This window comes from Planococcus citri, chromosome 4 (genome assembly GCF_950023065.1).
Source record: "Planococcus citri chromosome 4, ihPlaCitr1.1, whole genome shotgun sequence".
Taxonomy (NCBI): Eukaryota; Metazoa; Arthropoda; class Insecta; order Hemiptera; family Pseudococcidae; genus Planococcus; species Planococcus citri.
The window spans coordinates 34,924,669-34,939,688 of record NC_088680.1 but is presented as its reverse complement, the minus strand read 5'-3'; the positions used below and the strand labels follow the sequence as shown (position 1 = coordinate 34,939,688).

Here is a 15,020-nt window from a genome sequence, read left to right as displayed (position 1 = left end):
TTTATATCACTTATTTTGGTTTATGTTTTCTCCATTTTTTTCATTTTACATATATCACTCATTTTGGTTTATGTTGGCTTTTTCTTTCATAATTTTCCAATTTCTTTTTATTTAAGTATTTTTCATTAGATTCGATTTTTTTCCTATTGACAAAATATTAAATTTGACTTATTATGTTAGACTACAACAAAATTTGAAAAAATTGTGAATTTATGGCATTTTGATGCTACGTCAGATTCTTAAAAATTCGGAAAAACTAACTTTTGGAAATTTTGAAAAATCTTGCCAAGTTCCTGAATTTATTTCAGGCATTGTGTAAGACTTTTGAAAACTTGGAAACATGATCAAATGTTGAGCAAAAAATATATCCATGATTTAAAACTTTTCTTGAAAAGGAGACCTTAACATCATTTTTTGATTCATTATTTTTGCATTCTTTTACTTGCTGACTGTTTACTGCTTAGTTAGCGTCTCATGTACAGTCACCTGAGCCAGAGACATGTTTGTTTTTTACTCTTTTTTCATTTTATTTTTTTTCATTTTTATTATCTTATTTCATTTTTTTTGGCTCTTTGAAAATTTTTTCATTTTCTTTCATTTTTTCCAATTTTATATATTTTGATATTTTTCATTTTCATTTTTTATTTTTCGGTTTTTATTCATTTTCAACATTTTTCTCTTATTTTTGAATTCATTTTTATACATTTTTTTCTTATTTCAGTTTTTTTTTTAGTTTATTAGTATTTCTTGAGTTATTCATTTTTGTTTTCTCTACTTCTTCATTTTCAATTTTTTTCAGATATTTCATTACACGTATTTTTTTATTCAATTTTCTAATTTTGCTTTCAGTTTTTATTTTATTTTCGTTTTATTAATTTTTCACACATTTTTCTAATGTTATTCGTTTTTTTCAGTTTTTCAACATTTTTTAAAATTTATTTATTTCAATTTTAATCTTTTAATTTTCAATATTTTTCATCTTTTATCGTCATTTTTTATTTTTTTCATTCTTCTGTTTCATTTTTTCGTGTATAATCCTTTATATAAGTCATTTTATTTTCAAATTTTTTCATTTCTAATTTCTGATTTTGTCCCATTGTTAATTGTTTTTATTGCATACTATTGTATTGTAAGTTTTTCATTTCATTTTCCAAATTTCATTTCGATTTTCATTTTCATTAATTTTATTCGTCCATTTTTGAAATGATCCTCATGCATGCTAAAATACAAACAGAACGCTTATTTTAATGTCAAAAATTTTGCGCCCTCGCTTCACTTGAGTCCGTTGTCAACGTTTTCAAATTAGATGGGGCTGCTCTGAAAATTTGTCTAACGCTGACACACACATCGTCGTGTATTTACCCAGCATATACGAGTATGTAGGTAAAGCTTATAGGGCTCATTTTATACATCTCAATCAACCAAAACGAATTTGAAATTCTTTTCGAAAATATCGCGACGGCATAACCCAGGGTAGGTAATTTCCAATAATGGGAAAATTATTCGATAAAAATATCGTTTACCAAAACTCATTACGATTGTGGGCGAAAAAAACGAAATCCAAATCCATAACGCCAACGCGACGTACAGACTCGTGCTCAGCGTTAAAGATGCATGCAAATTTGCCAATCACATTCACAAATACACCGGTCGGCGGTCAAATTTTTTTCTACGAATTTGCATAGAATAATATCCAAACACGAGTTTACGTAATATAACGTGTTAAGGCCGCGAGAAAAAACTGTGTCAAGTTCAAAAACCCCATAAAAAAAGGTTAATAAACTTGTATCGTACTCGTATAGTAGTCCGAATTGATACGTTATTAACGAAGCCGGGCAACGATCCGCGAACGAAAGTAAAAGTTACAGTACCAGTAATTCGTGTACCTCGTGGTATTAGTAGATAGACTTGTTGATGATTATAGTTAGTTATAGATGAAGATAGAGAAGATGAACGTGATACTTCGGTAGCTATTTATACCGTGTAGCTCGTTTATCTATAATAAATTTTTTTCAATTTGTTCGCGTCCAGCTGCGCATCACAGGACAGTGCATCTCATTGCTATAACCCCTGCGAATGTTTTGAAAGAATGAGACCTTGTTAGGTTCGAAGGTCGTCAACGTACATATAGCTTACGAAATCGTAACTAAATTTTACCCACAATATGAATGTGGAAAGGACTAGAAAGCTTTGGTATATAATTCAATCAAACTTTGTTCGCCAGTTTAATTGAGTCAAGTTTACAAAGCCTACAGTTTTTACGTAATGGTTTCTGGATAGATGGAGTGTTTCTGTTGTATATCTCTTGGTACCGTTGATATATAATCATTACGTTACAGTACGAACTGGACTATGCGTAGATGTTCGTTCATTTGGTATACTTCTAAAATATAGAATCATTACAGCCAAGCGATAGATGAATCGAATTATAATTAGATTAGAATCCAGAAGCTAGAGGAATGGATTTTTCATAATTCTGTATTCAATTTCAGGTTTTCCAATCGCCTTATCATATCCACACTTCTACATGGCTGATCCAACTCTACGTGAAGAAGTCGATGGTTGTACACCGGACCCAGAATCGCACGAAACGTATTTCTATGTCAATCCTGTAAGTATCAATACAGACGATCCTTCAACATCTACATAAAATCTTGTATCAGGGATTGAAACTCATTTTCGTGTTTGTTTCTTTCAGCAAACTGGATCACCAACCAAAGTATCCGTTAAAATGCAAATCAATATCGCTTTGCAAGACGTCAGTTCGATGTTACATTGCGAAAGGTTTTCCAATCTTGTAGTTCCTATGCTATGGACAGATATCGTAAGTATTTCAGTATTTTGTCAAGTAGATAATTAATACGCTGATAGACGATAGGGTTAATTTGTCGCCGGAAACTACCGAGACTGATGAGTGGTCGAATGAGCCAGCTATTGATAGCTTCGCTAGTTCTAAAGTTGATTGCCATGGCTCTGGAATCTTCGAAGGCTGGATGATGATTTCCCATCTAGCTCGATGATGATGCTTCATGTTTCTGATAAAAATTTGATAAAATATGGTACAGTAGCTGTTTTCTTTTCGCATGCTCCGAGTTACTCCGAGTAAAAAAGAGGTGTCGATTCCTGACATTTTTTGACCTGCGCTATAGCGTAAATGAAAAAATGTCAGGAATTGACACCTCTTTTTTACTCGGAGTAACTCGGAGCATGCGAAAAGAAAACGGCTAGTAAATGATATTTTGAGCTTACCTAAAACACAGAAGTTCCATTAAAAGTGATAAGAGGTGATGAGTGGAACAACGGCAAAGAGACTGGCTGTATAGTAATTATCCTGAGATTGGTCGTTCTGAACCTCATTAACAGTGTGATATTGAATTCACGTAAAATCCATATTTGTCACTATTTCACTCGAAAAATTACACAAAAACACTCGCAAAAAGGAATAAAAACTAGAACAGCAGAAATTCGACATTCGACTCACGTCGCGATTTGATTAGATTAGATAAACAAAGATGGCGGAACGATGAAGAAAGATTCATGATCCTTGATTCATGACAGGACAAGAGCAAAGTTTTTTAACATTTTTTTTTTTTTTTTAGAAAAATTTTTAATTTATTCAATGGTTGAAAAAAATGTCCGTTATTAAAATGTTGACTTGTCAGTAACTTTTAAATTGAATTTGATGAAATTGAATAGTAAAAAATACCTACCTAAGTATATAAAATATAAAATTAATTGAAATCTTTTCGAGATCGACAGTAGTCAGTATGTAGTCTAATGGTACCTAATTTTGATAATTACATAATCAATTTGAATTTTATTTGAAATATACCTCTTTAAATGATTCATTCAAATTATTTTCTTGATTCGATTTCAAAATTAATTCAACGAACGACATCGTGAATAAATATTTATTTCAATCTACGAATACGAACATTATCCTTTGATTATTATATAGGTATCGATAAGAGATTAACATTTTTGAATAAAAATAACTTCCTAGTTATTTTAAGAAAAAATGATAACGACTGTACAAAACACTCAGTCAGTCTCACAAAACGTGGTAGGTACTCAAAGCTCGAGGTAACGCTATCGAAATAAATTAACATTGTAAAATATGCGAAAACACAAGAATTTCTTTCTTTTCACGTCACCGTTAGTAAATTCAAATATATTTTATTCAGTTAATGTCACAATAGGAAAATAGCTAGGTAGATGGTGATGTAAAGATACAGCTACAGCATCAGCTAAGTTTTCTCAGTCGAAAGTTTCCGGCGTCACATAAATAATCACCTTTTGTCGACATAATCAACATATTTGTACTATAAATAGCTACTAGATATACCTTGTTCAACATGTCGTAATATTTTCTATTTTTATCTGTATTCTTTTCAGACTTTGCAAGAATTAAGTTTTCAAATCAAACTGAAATTATTCTTATTGCTGAGGGTATTACCGGTGCTCGAAACTGTAGGAGTGTATTTATTATTAATCGGCGGCGTTTCGTTTATCGCTTTAAGTATTTGCGCTTTGATTTTTATCACCGATGTAAAAAACCAAACGCAGAAAAAAGTTCAAAAACCTAAAAAACCGTCGTGGAATAATAACGCAGTTAAAAAACAAGAATATAAAGTAGACGCCGAGAAATCGTCGCAAGATGTCAAAAATAAAGAAATGGACGTATACTTTTGTTCGCTTCTGTCTCCGAATGGAGAAGACAACGAAGATATAAAGGTTCCTCTGACCTCATCGACAGACTGATTTTTAAATAGTTAATTTAATGTGCTCAAAAAATAATTTTGTTTCTCTCAATGTGATGCATCCTCCTCGGTGTTTAGGCTAGCGCTGTACGCGATTGATAGACTTGTTAGCGTAAGTTTGTTATTTACTTGTAAAAAATTGTATCGCTGATCGATTATTTATTTAAACATTTTAAGTAATTTATGAATTTGCGCTTTGTAAACATTCGCGTAGTTTTATAATTTTATTTAGATGACTATTTAGAACCGATAAGCGCTCTTAGAGCGTTACCCAGTCGATTACCCGTCGGCCAAAATATTGGTGTTAGGATGTGGCGTAAAAATAATAGTAAAAAAAAAAATTTAAAGAAAAAAAATTACGCTGCGTACTTATACTTACGCGTAAATGAAATAGTTTTATTGCAATGGTAATATTTAATGTTTATAAGGCGAACTAGTCAGTAATGTACCATTCCTTATCGTTTTAATCGTTTAATGTTTTACATTTTGTGAACCATTTTACTTGTAATGTGAAATTCACTGTTTATTTCTATCGTTTCTTCGTCATGTATTTGTCGCGTTATTTGTGTACATTTTACGAATTTCGTTTACTATTTTTAAGTGTATTGTGTTCCTTTTATTGTTTTTATATCAATAAGATTTTGTACTTAAAAAAATATTTCTCTCATTGTAAATGTACCTATGTATTTGTACTCCCCAATAAAAATCGTCGAAATTAATCGCTGTGTCGGATTATTTTTATTATTGCGTCCTGACTCCTGTTACAATGAGATAGTAGGTATCTCGCTCGTGGTATGAATTTTCATTAAAATGGATTTATTCCTCTTGTGTTAGTGTTATTGTTGCTGAAATATTTTCATTAAATGCGATGCTTCGTGTATAAAAACCAAAAACCATTTGAAAATTCGAGCTGGAAAATAATCGACTCAATCCTATTACCTACCAAGTTACCAGTCTGAAATTACGAAATGAACTGAAGGAGAGGAGAGGAGAGGTGAGGCGAAGTGAGGTTGACTAGTAATTTCATTGAAAAATTTTTAAATTTTTAAATTTTGACTTCAGCACCCGAACTTTAATTTTGTGCCACGTTTTTTCATGATCATAGCGAAGGAAGTAGGTATAAATGTTTGCCTTCAGTTGGCAATGTAATGCAACCATTATTGCTTGAAATCTCAAGTACACAATTATGATGCATGTTCCAGATAGATTTCGCCGGCCTAACCAGTTTCAGGATGGAGGGGGGATCCGCTTGAAGGGATGGGGTATTGTTGGAGTAAGTTAGAGCATCCAGTTCAAACTTTAGAGCCACCCTCCTTTTCCCCAATTTTTTTGGCGAAACAAAGCCCTACCTATGCAGCTCAAGTCAGCAAAAATTATGAGGAATGTGAAGGGATACAGCCCATCGATAGAGCTGTTTAGAACACTCCGTCTCGACGTTAAAGCACTTTCCTTTCCCCCTCACCACAGAGCAGCCAGTTTAGCCTCTCAAGGTCGTCTGTATGCCCTTAAAATTCTTCAAAAATGCTCAAAAAAATGTTTGTGGAAATATTTGATTTTCTCGAAAAATTTTAACCTGTTTCGATTGATATAACATCTTTTTCAGATATCCTTGGAATCATGAACCAGTTTCGAGCTCAAAATTCTTCAAAGGTCCTCAAAAAAATACTGATTAAATTTTTTGATTTTTTTTCGAAATTTAGCCCAATTTTGGTAGGTTGTATAACACTCTTTACAAAAAACCCAAAGATCTTAACCGAATTTTGGGCTCAAAATTCTTCAAAAATGCTCAAAAACCATGCTCGTGGAACTATTTGATTTTTTCAAAAAAATTCAACCTATTATGATGGCTCACGTGACACCTCTTTTTAGAAATTTCCAAAATTATAAACTAATTTTGGGCTCAGAATTCATCACAAAGGCTTAAAAAACATGCTCGTGAAAATATTTGAATTTTGGCGAAATTTTAATCTATATTTTGATTGGTTGCAATACCACTTTTGAATAATTCTACAAAGTTCATTTCCACTTGATGGGGGGGGGTGGTTTTAAAATTCAGTTGTGCCATATCATGCAAGTCGTTCCCCGTTGGTGCATATATCAATCTGAGGTAAACATAATGTATTCGGAGTGTGGGGAGTTTCCAGAACCAACTTATAAACAATATTTGCTTTCACCCCTCTCCCTGTTTTGCAATTGCGAAAATCTAAAATCATTTTTTCTGACATTTTAGACCCATATCTACCAAAAGCAACTGAATTTTTTGTGCTCCGAAAATTCAAGTCAAATTCAATTTCTATAGAGCACCATTTGTCAATTGCATTGTAGACTAGATTTACGGCAAACTGTGTAGGCAACTTATTTCACATTTTCGCATTTTTTTTTTTTTTTTTTTAGGGCGATTCAACAGAGTAGTTGGGTGTTTACTTTTAAGCAATTGAAAAATGATTGAGTAATCCTGTAAATTTGAAAAAAATGATGGAAAATTTCAAATGGCTGAAAAATTGTATAGATACTAAACGTGACTGTAACCTCATTTATTGCAGAGGGTTCTAATTAACAGTTCGACGATCACCAAAAAAATAAATCAAATTCACGAAGACGAATACAAATTTATACAAAAATCTACAATTTTTCGATACTAAAAATAGGTACATAAATACGAGTAAAAAAGTATACAATACATAAAAATTAGCACACAAAAAAGGCTTTATAAACTGGTAAATGCATTATAAAAACATTTAAGACTAAAGACATGTAAAATAAAAAGTAAAGATAAATGCAGAGGAACTATTTTTGAAGAATCACTAGTATTGCCATTTTTATTTCTAGATGGCGGTGGAAGTCCTGCGACAAAAAAATAAAAAAAATAAAACTTGCACATTTTTTTTCAAATACCTACAACTTTTTTTTTTTTTTGAAAAACTTACTCGTGACATTTGACGGTCTCCACGGTCTAGTAGTATGCTGTATAATACGTTTATTAACAGTATATTTAGTAGTGGTAACTGGCACAGTGCTGGTTGGCGTCGTGGATGTAAATACCGCAGTACTGGAACGGTTTTCAGCACACGAACCTACAAAAAAAGGAAATGCACAACGAGGATAAACAACGAGCTTTTCCGTTCAATGAGGCTAAAGCGTTTCAAAATGAATACAACAAAGCAACTTGAGTTCAGTTATGCGAACTTGAACAAGATGTACTTACTTTTACGAGTTAATCTCATTTCCAGCATCAACGGGGTCATATTACGTTCGCAGTTTTTACCAGCTTCTCTGACTGAGATTTCTGATTCCGAGATCATAGTACCAACGAAACACTCGTACGTTCCTGTATCTTTACGTTGAGTAAACGTGTAGGTGTAATCGTTCTCTTTCCATTGCCCCAGACATCTGTATTCACGTTCTGTAAAAATAAACACAAAATGAATCATTAGCTAGATAAAGTACATACATCGAGGATTCACTGCACAAAATTGTAATTAAATTCGTACATATAGGTACATCGATAAAGTAATACACGTGAACTTAAATGAATACGCGTCACACCCCCTTACCGACACCTCATAAAGAACATCCCTTCACTCGGGTGCATGAGAAGGTGGAAACACACAGGTAAAAAAGAAAAGCTTGATTCGAGATGGTGCAAATTCACACACTGGTGCGGAGCATTTTTTATCATGTTATACCTGGAGGGGGCGGTCTTCTAGATGGGGGCAATGGAAACGGAGGAAGTGCTATAGGAGTTTTACGCTCTGGAGGCCAATACGAGTTCATCGGATCCGCTACATACATCTGGTTTCTCTGAGCCACTTGGAAACTCTGATTCCACCCAGTCGGAGGATACCCTCGATAATCAGTCCTTTGGTAATAATCGTTCTGATACCTTCGATCATTTCGATAACTCGAGTACTCCGTGTACCTTGGATTTGGATTAGGCTGAGGCTGTTGCTGCTCATACTGGTAATAGTTCGGAGTAGCCGGAGCTGGCGCATATGTTCGACGATACGGTCCATAAGGAGATATAGTAGAAGAGGAAATAGGCGCTGGTAGAAGCCTAATGTCGCGAGGCAACTCGCCAAAGTTACGATTCTCAGCGTAATAGCTACCGACACTGATTTCGCTCGACGATTGATAGTTATCGTTTATAGGTATCGCACGTTGCGATGTTTCCGACGATGTCGAATGCTGCTCGATACTCGGCGAAGATGATGGTGAAGGTGTAATTAGCTTAGTGGTTGTTTCAGTGATGGTAATTTCCGGACTGCTGGTGCTTGTTTCAGCACTGAGGTTTGCTTTTATCGAATCCATTGTCGTGGTTGTACTCGGTGTAGTAGTAACCGTTGTAACCGTTACGTTATTAGAAATATTGTCTGAGTTAGATGATACAGTTGTCGTTTCTGTAGTTGTATCATTTTTAGGTCTGTGTGCTGCTTCGTCCATCATGTCGTTTGTTTGCCTAGTTCTCCGACGAAAATAGTTTCGCCCTGAATATGAGCATATAAAATTCATAATAAATCAACCAATTCGTTAAATTGTGCAGTCTAGATTCGTGCTCTGTCTCAGTTTGGTGATGTGAACGCTGTATACGTATTTTTAATACCATAATACGTACTTAGGTCGAAACGAAATCGATGTAGAATTAGGGATATTTAAAGTGAAAAAAGGAACAAAAGCAAAGGGCTCGATTTCGGGAGTAAGTCTGCTTCAGAAGGAAGGCTGGGAGGGGGTGGGGGTCTTCATTCAGAAAGTACCAAATTTTTAATTTTCGTCCGAATTTACATGCGATAAGTAGGTAAGGGTACTAACAATGAATTTGAACAATTGATTTAAAAAAATAATAATTAAAAAATAGAAGTGGCCACCAATTGAAAATTTCAAATGCCTTTAATGGGAGTTCTATGTAATTAGGTTGGCATTTTGAACTTTTTTTTCGTTTATTTTTTACACCCCCTACCCCCTCTGAAGCAGTTAAGGAGCTACTTTTTTCAAAAATTGAGGTAAAAAATCAGTTGTTCACAAAATAGAATTTTCCCAACAATTTTCCTCTATAAAGACTTTCCCTCTCCTCCCCCTCTCAAAAAAATAGGTAAGGATATAGTACGGAAATTTTTTTCAATTTTTTGAACTTAAGCACTTATTGATAATTTTTTAAAATAATTTTCTCAAAAATATCAAAAAACAACATCGCAATTTTTTGATATGTTGTTCCATATTATGAAAAGGGCTAATTTAGAGAATATTTTCGGAATTTTATCTCATTCATGTCCACAATTCGATTAAAATTACAAGTTTTTAATGCAATTTTTTCATACATACCATCAAAAGTGGCGACCATGTTTTTGCCACCATACACACAGTGCCACTGACATTGACAGGGGAGCGAATGGGACAATTTTCTCGGAGCCCACCAGGGTGTCCAACAAAATTTACAAATGAAAAAGTAGGACTTTCAGCAGGTCATTTTCGAGCAATTATGGAATTTTTTAAGGTGTGTGTGTGGGGGGGGGGGGGGGTAATCAAAATTCACCTTCAAGTTTTTAGCCAAATTTTTGTAAAGAATGTTTGCTTTAATTCTGATGTTACATTATGTTCGCTTGAAATCAAATTTAACTCGAATTCTTCAATTTCGATTGTAAATATTTCATAGAGTCAAAATTTTGAAATTAGAATATTTACGAGTATTTTTTGTTGAAAAATTGAAAATGAAAAAAGAAAAGCAAATGGGCTTGAGCAAAGCGAGGGCAAAAGCTCTCGAAAATTAATATCCCAGGAGGCAAAAAAACAATAGAATTCGAATGATTTTTTTTTGAAAAATCCAAAATTGGGCAAAAGCTTTCGAAAATATCAGTATTTCGAGACGAATAAAAACGACGTTTTTTTGTGTGATGAGTCACTTATAAAAAGTTCATTATTTTGCTTCAAAATGTAAAAATCTAAATAATAATTTTTTTTTGAAAATTTAAAATTGAAAAAAAAGCAAACAGACCTGAGCGAATTGACGGTAAAAGCTCCCGAAAATTAGTATTTTGAGGGGTAGTATGAAAACGATGTTAAAATTCAAATGATGATTAGGTACCTACTTTTTAAAAAAAAATCAAACTTAAAAAGAAAAGCAACCAAGCCCGAGTGAAGTAAGTAAAAACAAAAAATTTCTTTATGGAGAGAGGAGTTTACTTTTCTGATTCAAACTTTGTGAACATACGAGGGCAAAAGCTCTCAAAAATGTGTAATTCAAAATCTAAAAAAATTGACAAATTACCCCAATTCTACAAAATTTGTTCGAAATTCCGGAAAAAGGGGAAAAATTGAAAATTTAAAAAAGTCTTATTAAAAAAAAGTAGGACTTATAGGCAAAAATTAGGACTTTAGTAGAATTAGTAGGACTAGTAGGACCCGTTAGACACATTGGAGGGGGAGGGGGGTTCCCAGAAAACTCGCGTTTTTTAAAAAAAGTTTGTGAACTTCATTTCTAGAAGAGGAAGTTTAATCGTCAGACTGAAAACTTATTGATTGTATACAATTTCTAAACTGAAAATTTATTTAATTTTTTGACGAGAATATGCAAGAGTTTTTTTTGTACAGAAATTGCATCCTTCATTTTTGAAGAAAACCCGAAAACATTATTTCATAAAGGAACTAAGAAGTTGAAAATTTCATGGAACAAAGGCTATTACACTTTGCTTGTACATAAAAAAATTTCTTTACAAAAAAAACTCCCTCAAAAAATTGTTTACTCCGAAACAAAAAATTCGTTCTGGATCACAACTTTTAAAAGAAAACCTTTCATTTGAGAGAACTTTTTTGAAAAAAAATTTTTAAACAAAACTTTTCCTATGAACTTTTTTTCGAAAATGAAATTATTCATTTTTTGTCAGGGGAGAGGAAGGAGAGGAAGAGTCTTCATAGAGAAAAAATGTTGGAAAAATTATATTTTATGAACAACTCATTTTTGACCATTGAAAAAAGTACTTGCTTTAGAGGAGGGAGCAGGTGTAAAAATAAAGGACAAAAAAAGTTCAAATTACCAACTCAATTAGAGCTCCCATTACAGGCATTTAAAATTTTCAATTGGTGGCCATTTTAAAAATTTTCAAAACACCCCCCCCTCCCCGCCATCCCCAAATGCCCAAAATAAGCCACAGAGTCTTGAGATTTTCGCCATTTTTCATTGATTGACGACCCTTTGAATTTCGTTAGCTGTTTTCTCTCGAGTTTTTTCTTCAGACGAATTTGAAATCAAAAACATATGCTCAAAAATATACAGATGAAAATTTTTCATATTTACCCTGTATGAAAAAAACAGCATTATTTTTTACAGATTTTATACATTTTCTACAAGTTATTGATTTTTAATGAGAAATAAGAAATTTTGATAATTTTTAGAACTCATGCTTACGATTATTTGGGTACCTATACCTACTTATTAAATTTCAAAATAATATTCCAGAAATCGAATTCAGGTAACTGGTTTTATTTCAACAAAGAGGAGAAAAAAGGGAAGGAAAGGGAAGATGAAGTCGCAATGTTATTTTTTATAGAAGCGAAATTTTTCATTTTTGATAAAAATAAGGCCGTACGAATTTCGAAGACGACGAAGGTGTAGTCAGAGCTGACAGCAGAAGAATTTTCTCTTTACTTTCGGCATTAAAAAGAAAGAAAAAGATTTTTCACCAGTGCAAAAGTATTAAAGTCGAGTTCATTACATTATAAAATTTACGTAGGTAGGTTTTCTCCTAGATTTGGCATCGTTTGAGTTTTACAGTAATAGAACGAGGGGGTGTGACATCTCTCACATTAATTCCATTCAACGTTCGATGCTGAAACTTTGAACCGGAAACGTAGTAAAGTAGGTAGCATGGAAGGTAGGTCTAAAAGCTACGATGGTACACAGGCTACTCTACATATTCTTCAATCGATACCTACTGATTTATCATAACACAGCTATGTGTATCGTATCATGTTGAATATATCTACGTATTATAATTTACTGTCGTTTAAAACCAAGTTCACGTGTGTTTATATACACGAAAGGGCAATTTAATTTGAGTAAACGCCAACTCCGCGAAAAAGCTCTACGATGAGCGGAGCCGGAGAAACGATCCATATACTGAGAGTTCAAAAACAAGAACAACACAACGAGTACCTAGAATAAAACTTTTATCACGAAAACTTGTCAATTTACCTTCGTAAATTTGTTGCGGCGTACAGTCTGAAACCGTGTAATACATGGTATCTTGCGAAAGGCAATTTGACGATAGTTTGGCGCAAAAGTTCGCCTGCACATTTGGAAGCTGTCCAATGTACTCGCCGAGGATCGGACATGGCGATAAAGTCGAGAGATCTTTTCCTATAGTTTAAACACGCGTTTGCAATTACATTAATCAAAAAACCAAAAAACTCGTACATGGAATGAGAACCTCCCATTCCACAATTTTAAACACTTCTCGATAATCTAAAGCTTGTATACGAATACGAGTAGTATACTTACGTCCTTGCGTGATCCAAACATTAGACTGGAAGTTCTGCACCGAACATAATGAGTTATTTGGGTATTGACTAGTTTCAGTTGCTGCAATTATGTACGTACCGTTTAGCTTTCGCGTTTAATTAACGTTAAAATATACGTAATTAAATCTAGCGATATAATTACCTAATTGAAATTCGAGCACATTTTCACCTCGTTTTTTCAACCAAATGCACGTATACATTTCTTCATTACTGGAAACATTATTCATAAAAAATATTATGCCTACTAAATGCGTTATAGAAGTTTGAAAATAACGGCTACTTAATCATTTTAAATTAGTTTTACGTGTCAAATATTAAAAAGATTTTAAGCTCGAGCGAATACCTAGCGAATAAAAATTTCCCCGATGGAACATAAAATTTCTACGTCTCAGCTCACATCACACAGCTTTGTTGTTATTTTTTTTTCTTTTTTTTTTTAATACTTACTTATTTCCCTTAAACCTCGCCATTTTGCGAGTAAATGAAGACTCAATTTCATTTCACTATTTTTTTTTCTCTTTTTCACTGTGTATTATCTGTAAACTGGAGCAATTTTTACCATAGAGAGAAGGTCTTCCTTAATCTGCCATATTATATGTGTGCGAGCTTTTTTCCTTTCTTACTCTCCCCTTATACTTTTGTTTCCTCGTGTTGACGTTAAAAAAAATAAATAAAAAAGAGAAAAAGCTCGGTTCGTAAATCGTAGTACGCTACCAACGGCTTTATTAAATACAAAAAAATTATTTTTTGCTCGCGAAGTTTCCTTATTTTTTTTTCGATATATTGTTCGAATAATTGAGTATATTTTTTTCAAAGACCTGAAATTTATCGAAGTAACCGAGCATTTTATTAAAAGCTCGTGTACGTAAAATGTAGGTAGAGGGACGATATAGATACACGGTATATGAACGAGAAAGAAAATGAAGCACTTAATTCTTCCCACAATAACCATTCTCTAAATTATATGGTAAGGTACCAACATAATACGTGAATGTGTGCTTTGTGTATAATGTATATCAATCGATCGATAAATAACTCCCTATATTGTTTCCTAACACCGTTTTTGTGGATTTGGTACCCGAAATTGTTGCCATATGTGAAAGAAAAGGTTGAATTAAAATAGAAAATAGGTTTCCTATATCAGATGAACTTTTGCTTGAACAAAAATAACCAAAAATAATAATTGCTTGGTTGATACGAAATACATATTACTGCATTAAATTTGTTTTAATTTCGTTTTGCTTCTTAAAAAAAAAAAAAAAAAAAAAAAAATGACACTTTTAAAATGGTGTATTAAGCTTTCAATGAAATATCAGAATTTATTTATTCAATCAATCTGAAGCGTCTGAAAAGCTGCTGAAGACACCCATATTGAAACTTTGATGCTCATCGTGTTTCAAAGTGCCTAACAAAAAAGTTTGTTCCCCCCCTCCCACCATCTTAAAGATTTAAAACTACAGTTCACAAGTCTATGATAAATATTTACGAAAATCCTCATTACCATTCAGTCCTGCCAACGACAAGAACTCGTTCATCGTCCGAATAAGGAGAATAAATCCTATCCCTGCCATCTTCTTCTTCTACACACTGGAAAGTATACTTCTTGAAAAGCGTCAAATCTGTATAAGAGAAAATTTTCCCTAGCACATTGACTAGTTCCCAACGACCTTCAGTCCAGCTTGGAAATCTGTAAATAAATAATTTCGTCGAATAAAGTCCGCAAATTTAAACGCGAGAATGTTGAAATTCAGT

At 33.1% G+C, this 15,020-nt stretch overlaps 2 protein-coding genes and 1 long non-coding RNA gene across 7 annotated transcripts in view; 1 reads left to right on the top strand and 2 right to left on the bottom strand.

Moving 5' to 3' along the window:
* LOC135843186 (scavenger receptor class B member 1-like) overlaps positions 1 to 5,479 on the top strand; it is a 118,245-nt gene extending 112,766 nt beyond the window's left edge. For all 5 annotated transcript variants that reach the window (XM_065360972.1, XM_065360975.1, XM_065360971.1 and 2 more), the window contains 3 exons: positions 2,493 to 2,611; positions 2,699 to 2,824; positions 4,396 to 5,479. In XM_065360972.1, the coding sequence (XP_065217044.1) occupies positions 2,493 to 2,611; positions 2,699 to 2,824; positions 4,396 to 4,761 (611 nt within the window). In that variant the 3' untranslated portion in view covers positions 4,762 to 5,479. The remainder of the gene's footprint in view (positions 1 to 2,492; positions 2,612 to 2,698; positions 2,825 to 4,395) is intronic.
* On the bottom strand, positions 2,094 to 3,560 carry LOC135843189 (uncharacterized). Its single transcript, XR_010558253.1, has 2 exons — positions 3,250 to 3,560; positions 2,094 to 3,035 (listed from the first exon to the last, which is right to left on the bottom strand). It is a non-coding gene; the product is annotated as an uncharacterized LOC135843189 (long non-coding RNA).
* Positions 5,480 to 7,349: 1,870 nt separating the features above from the next.
* LOC135843266 (uncharacterized) overlaps positions 7,350 to 15,020 on the bottom strand; it is a 39,476-nt gene continuing 31,805 nt past the window's right edge. Inside the window, exons 7-13 of the mRNA XM_065361085.1 lie at positions 14,770 to 14,955; positions 13,411 to 13,478; positions 13,249 to 13,329; positions 12,943 to 13,107; positions 7,966 to 8,163; positions 7,688 to 7,834; positions 7,350 to 7,604 (exon numbers count right to left, since the gene is read on the bottom strand). Coding sequence (XP_065217157.1) covers positions 7,468 to 7,604; positions 7,688 to 7,834; positions 7,966 to 8,163; positions 12,943 to 13,107; positions 13,249 to 13,329; positions 13,411 to 13,478; positions 14,770 to 14,955 — 982 coding nt within the window. The 3' untranslated portion in view covers positions 7,350 to 7,467. The remainder of the gene's footprint in view (positions 7,605 to 7,687; positions 7,835 to 7,965; positions 8,164 to 12,942; positions 13,108 to 13,248; positions 13,330 to 13,410; positions 13,479 to 14,769; positions 14,956 to 15,020) is intronic.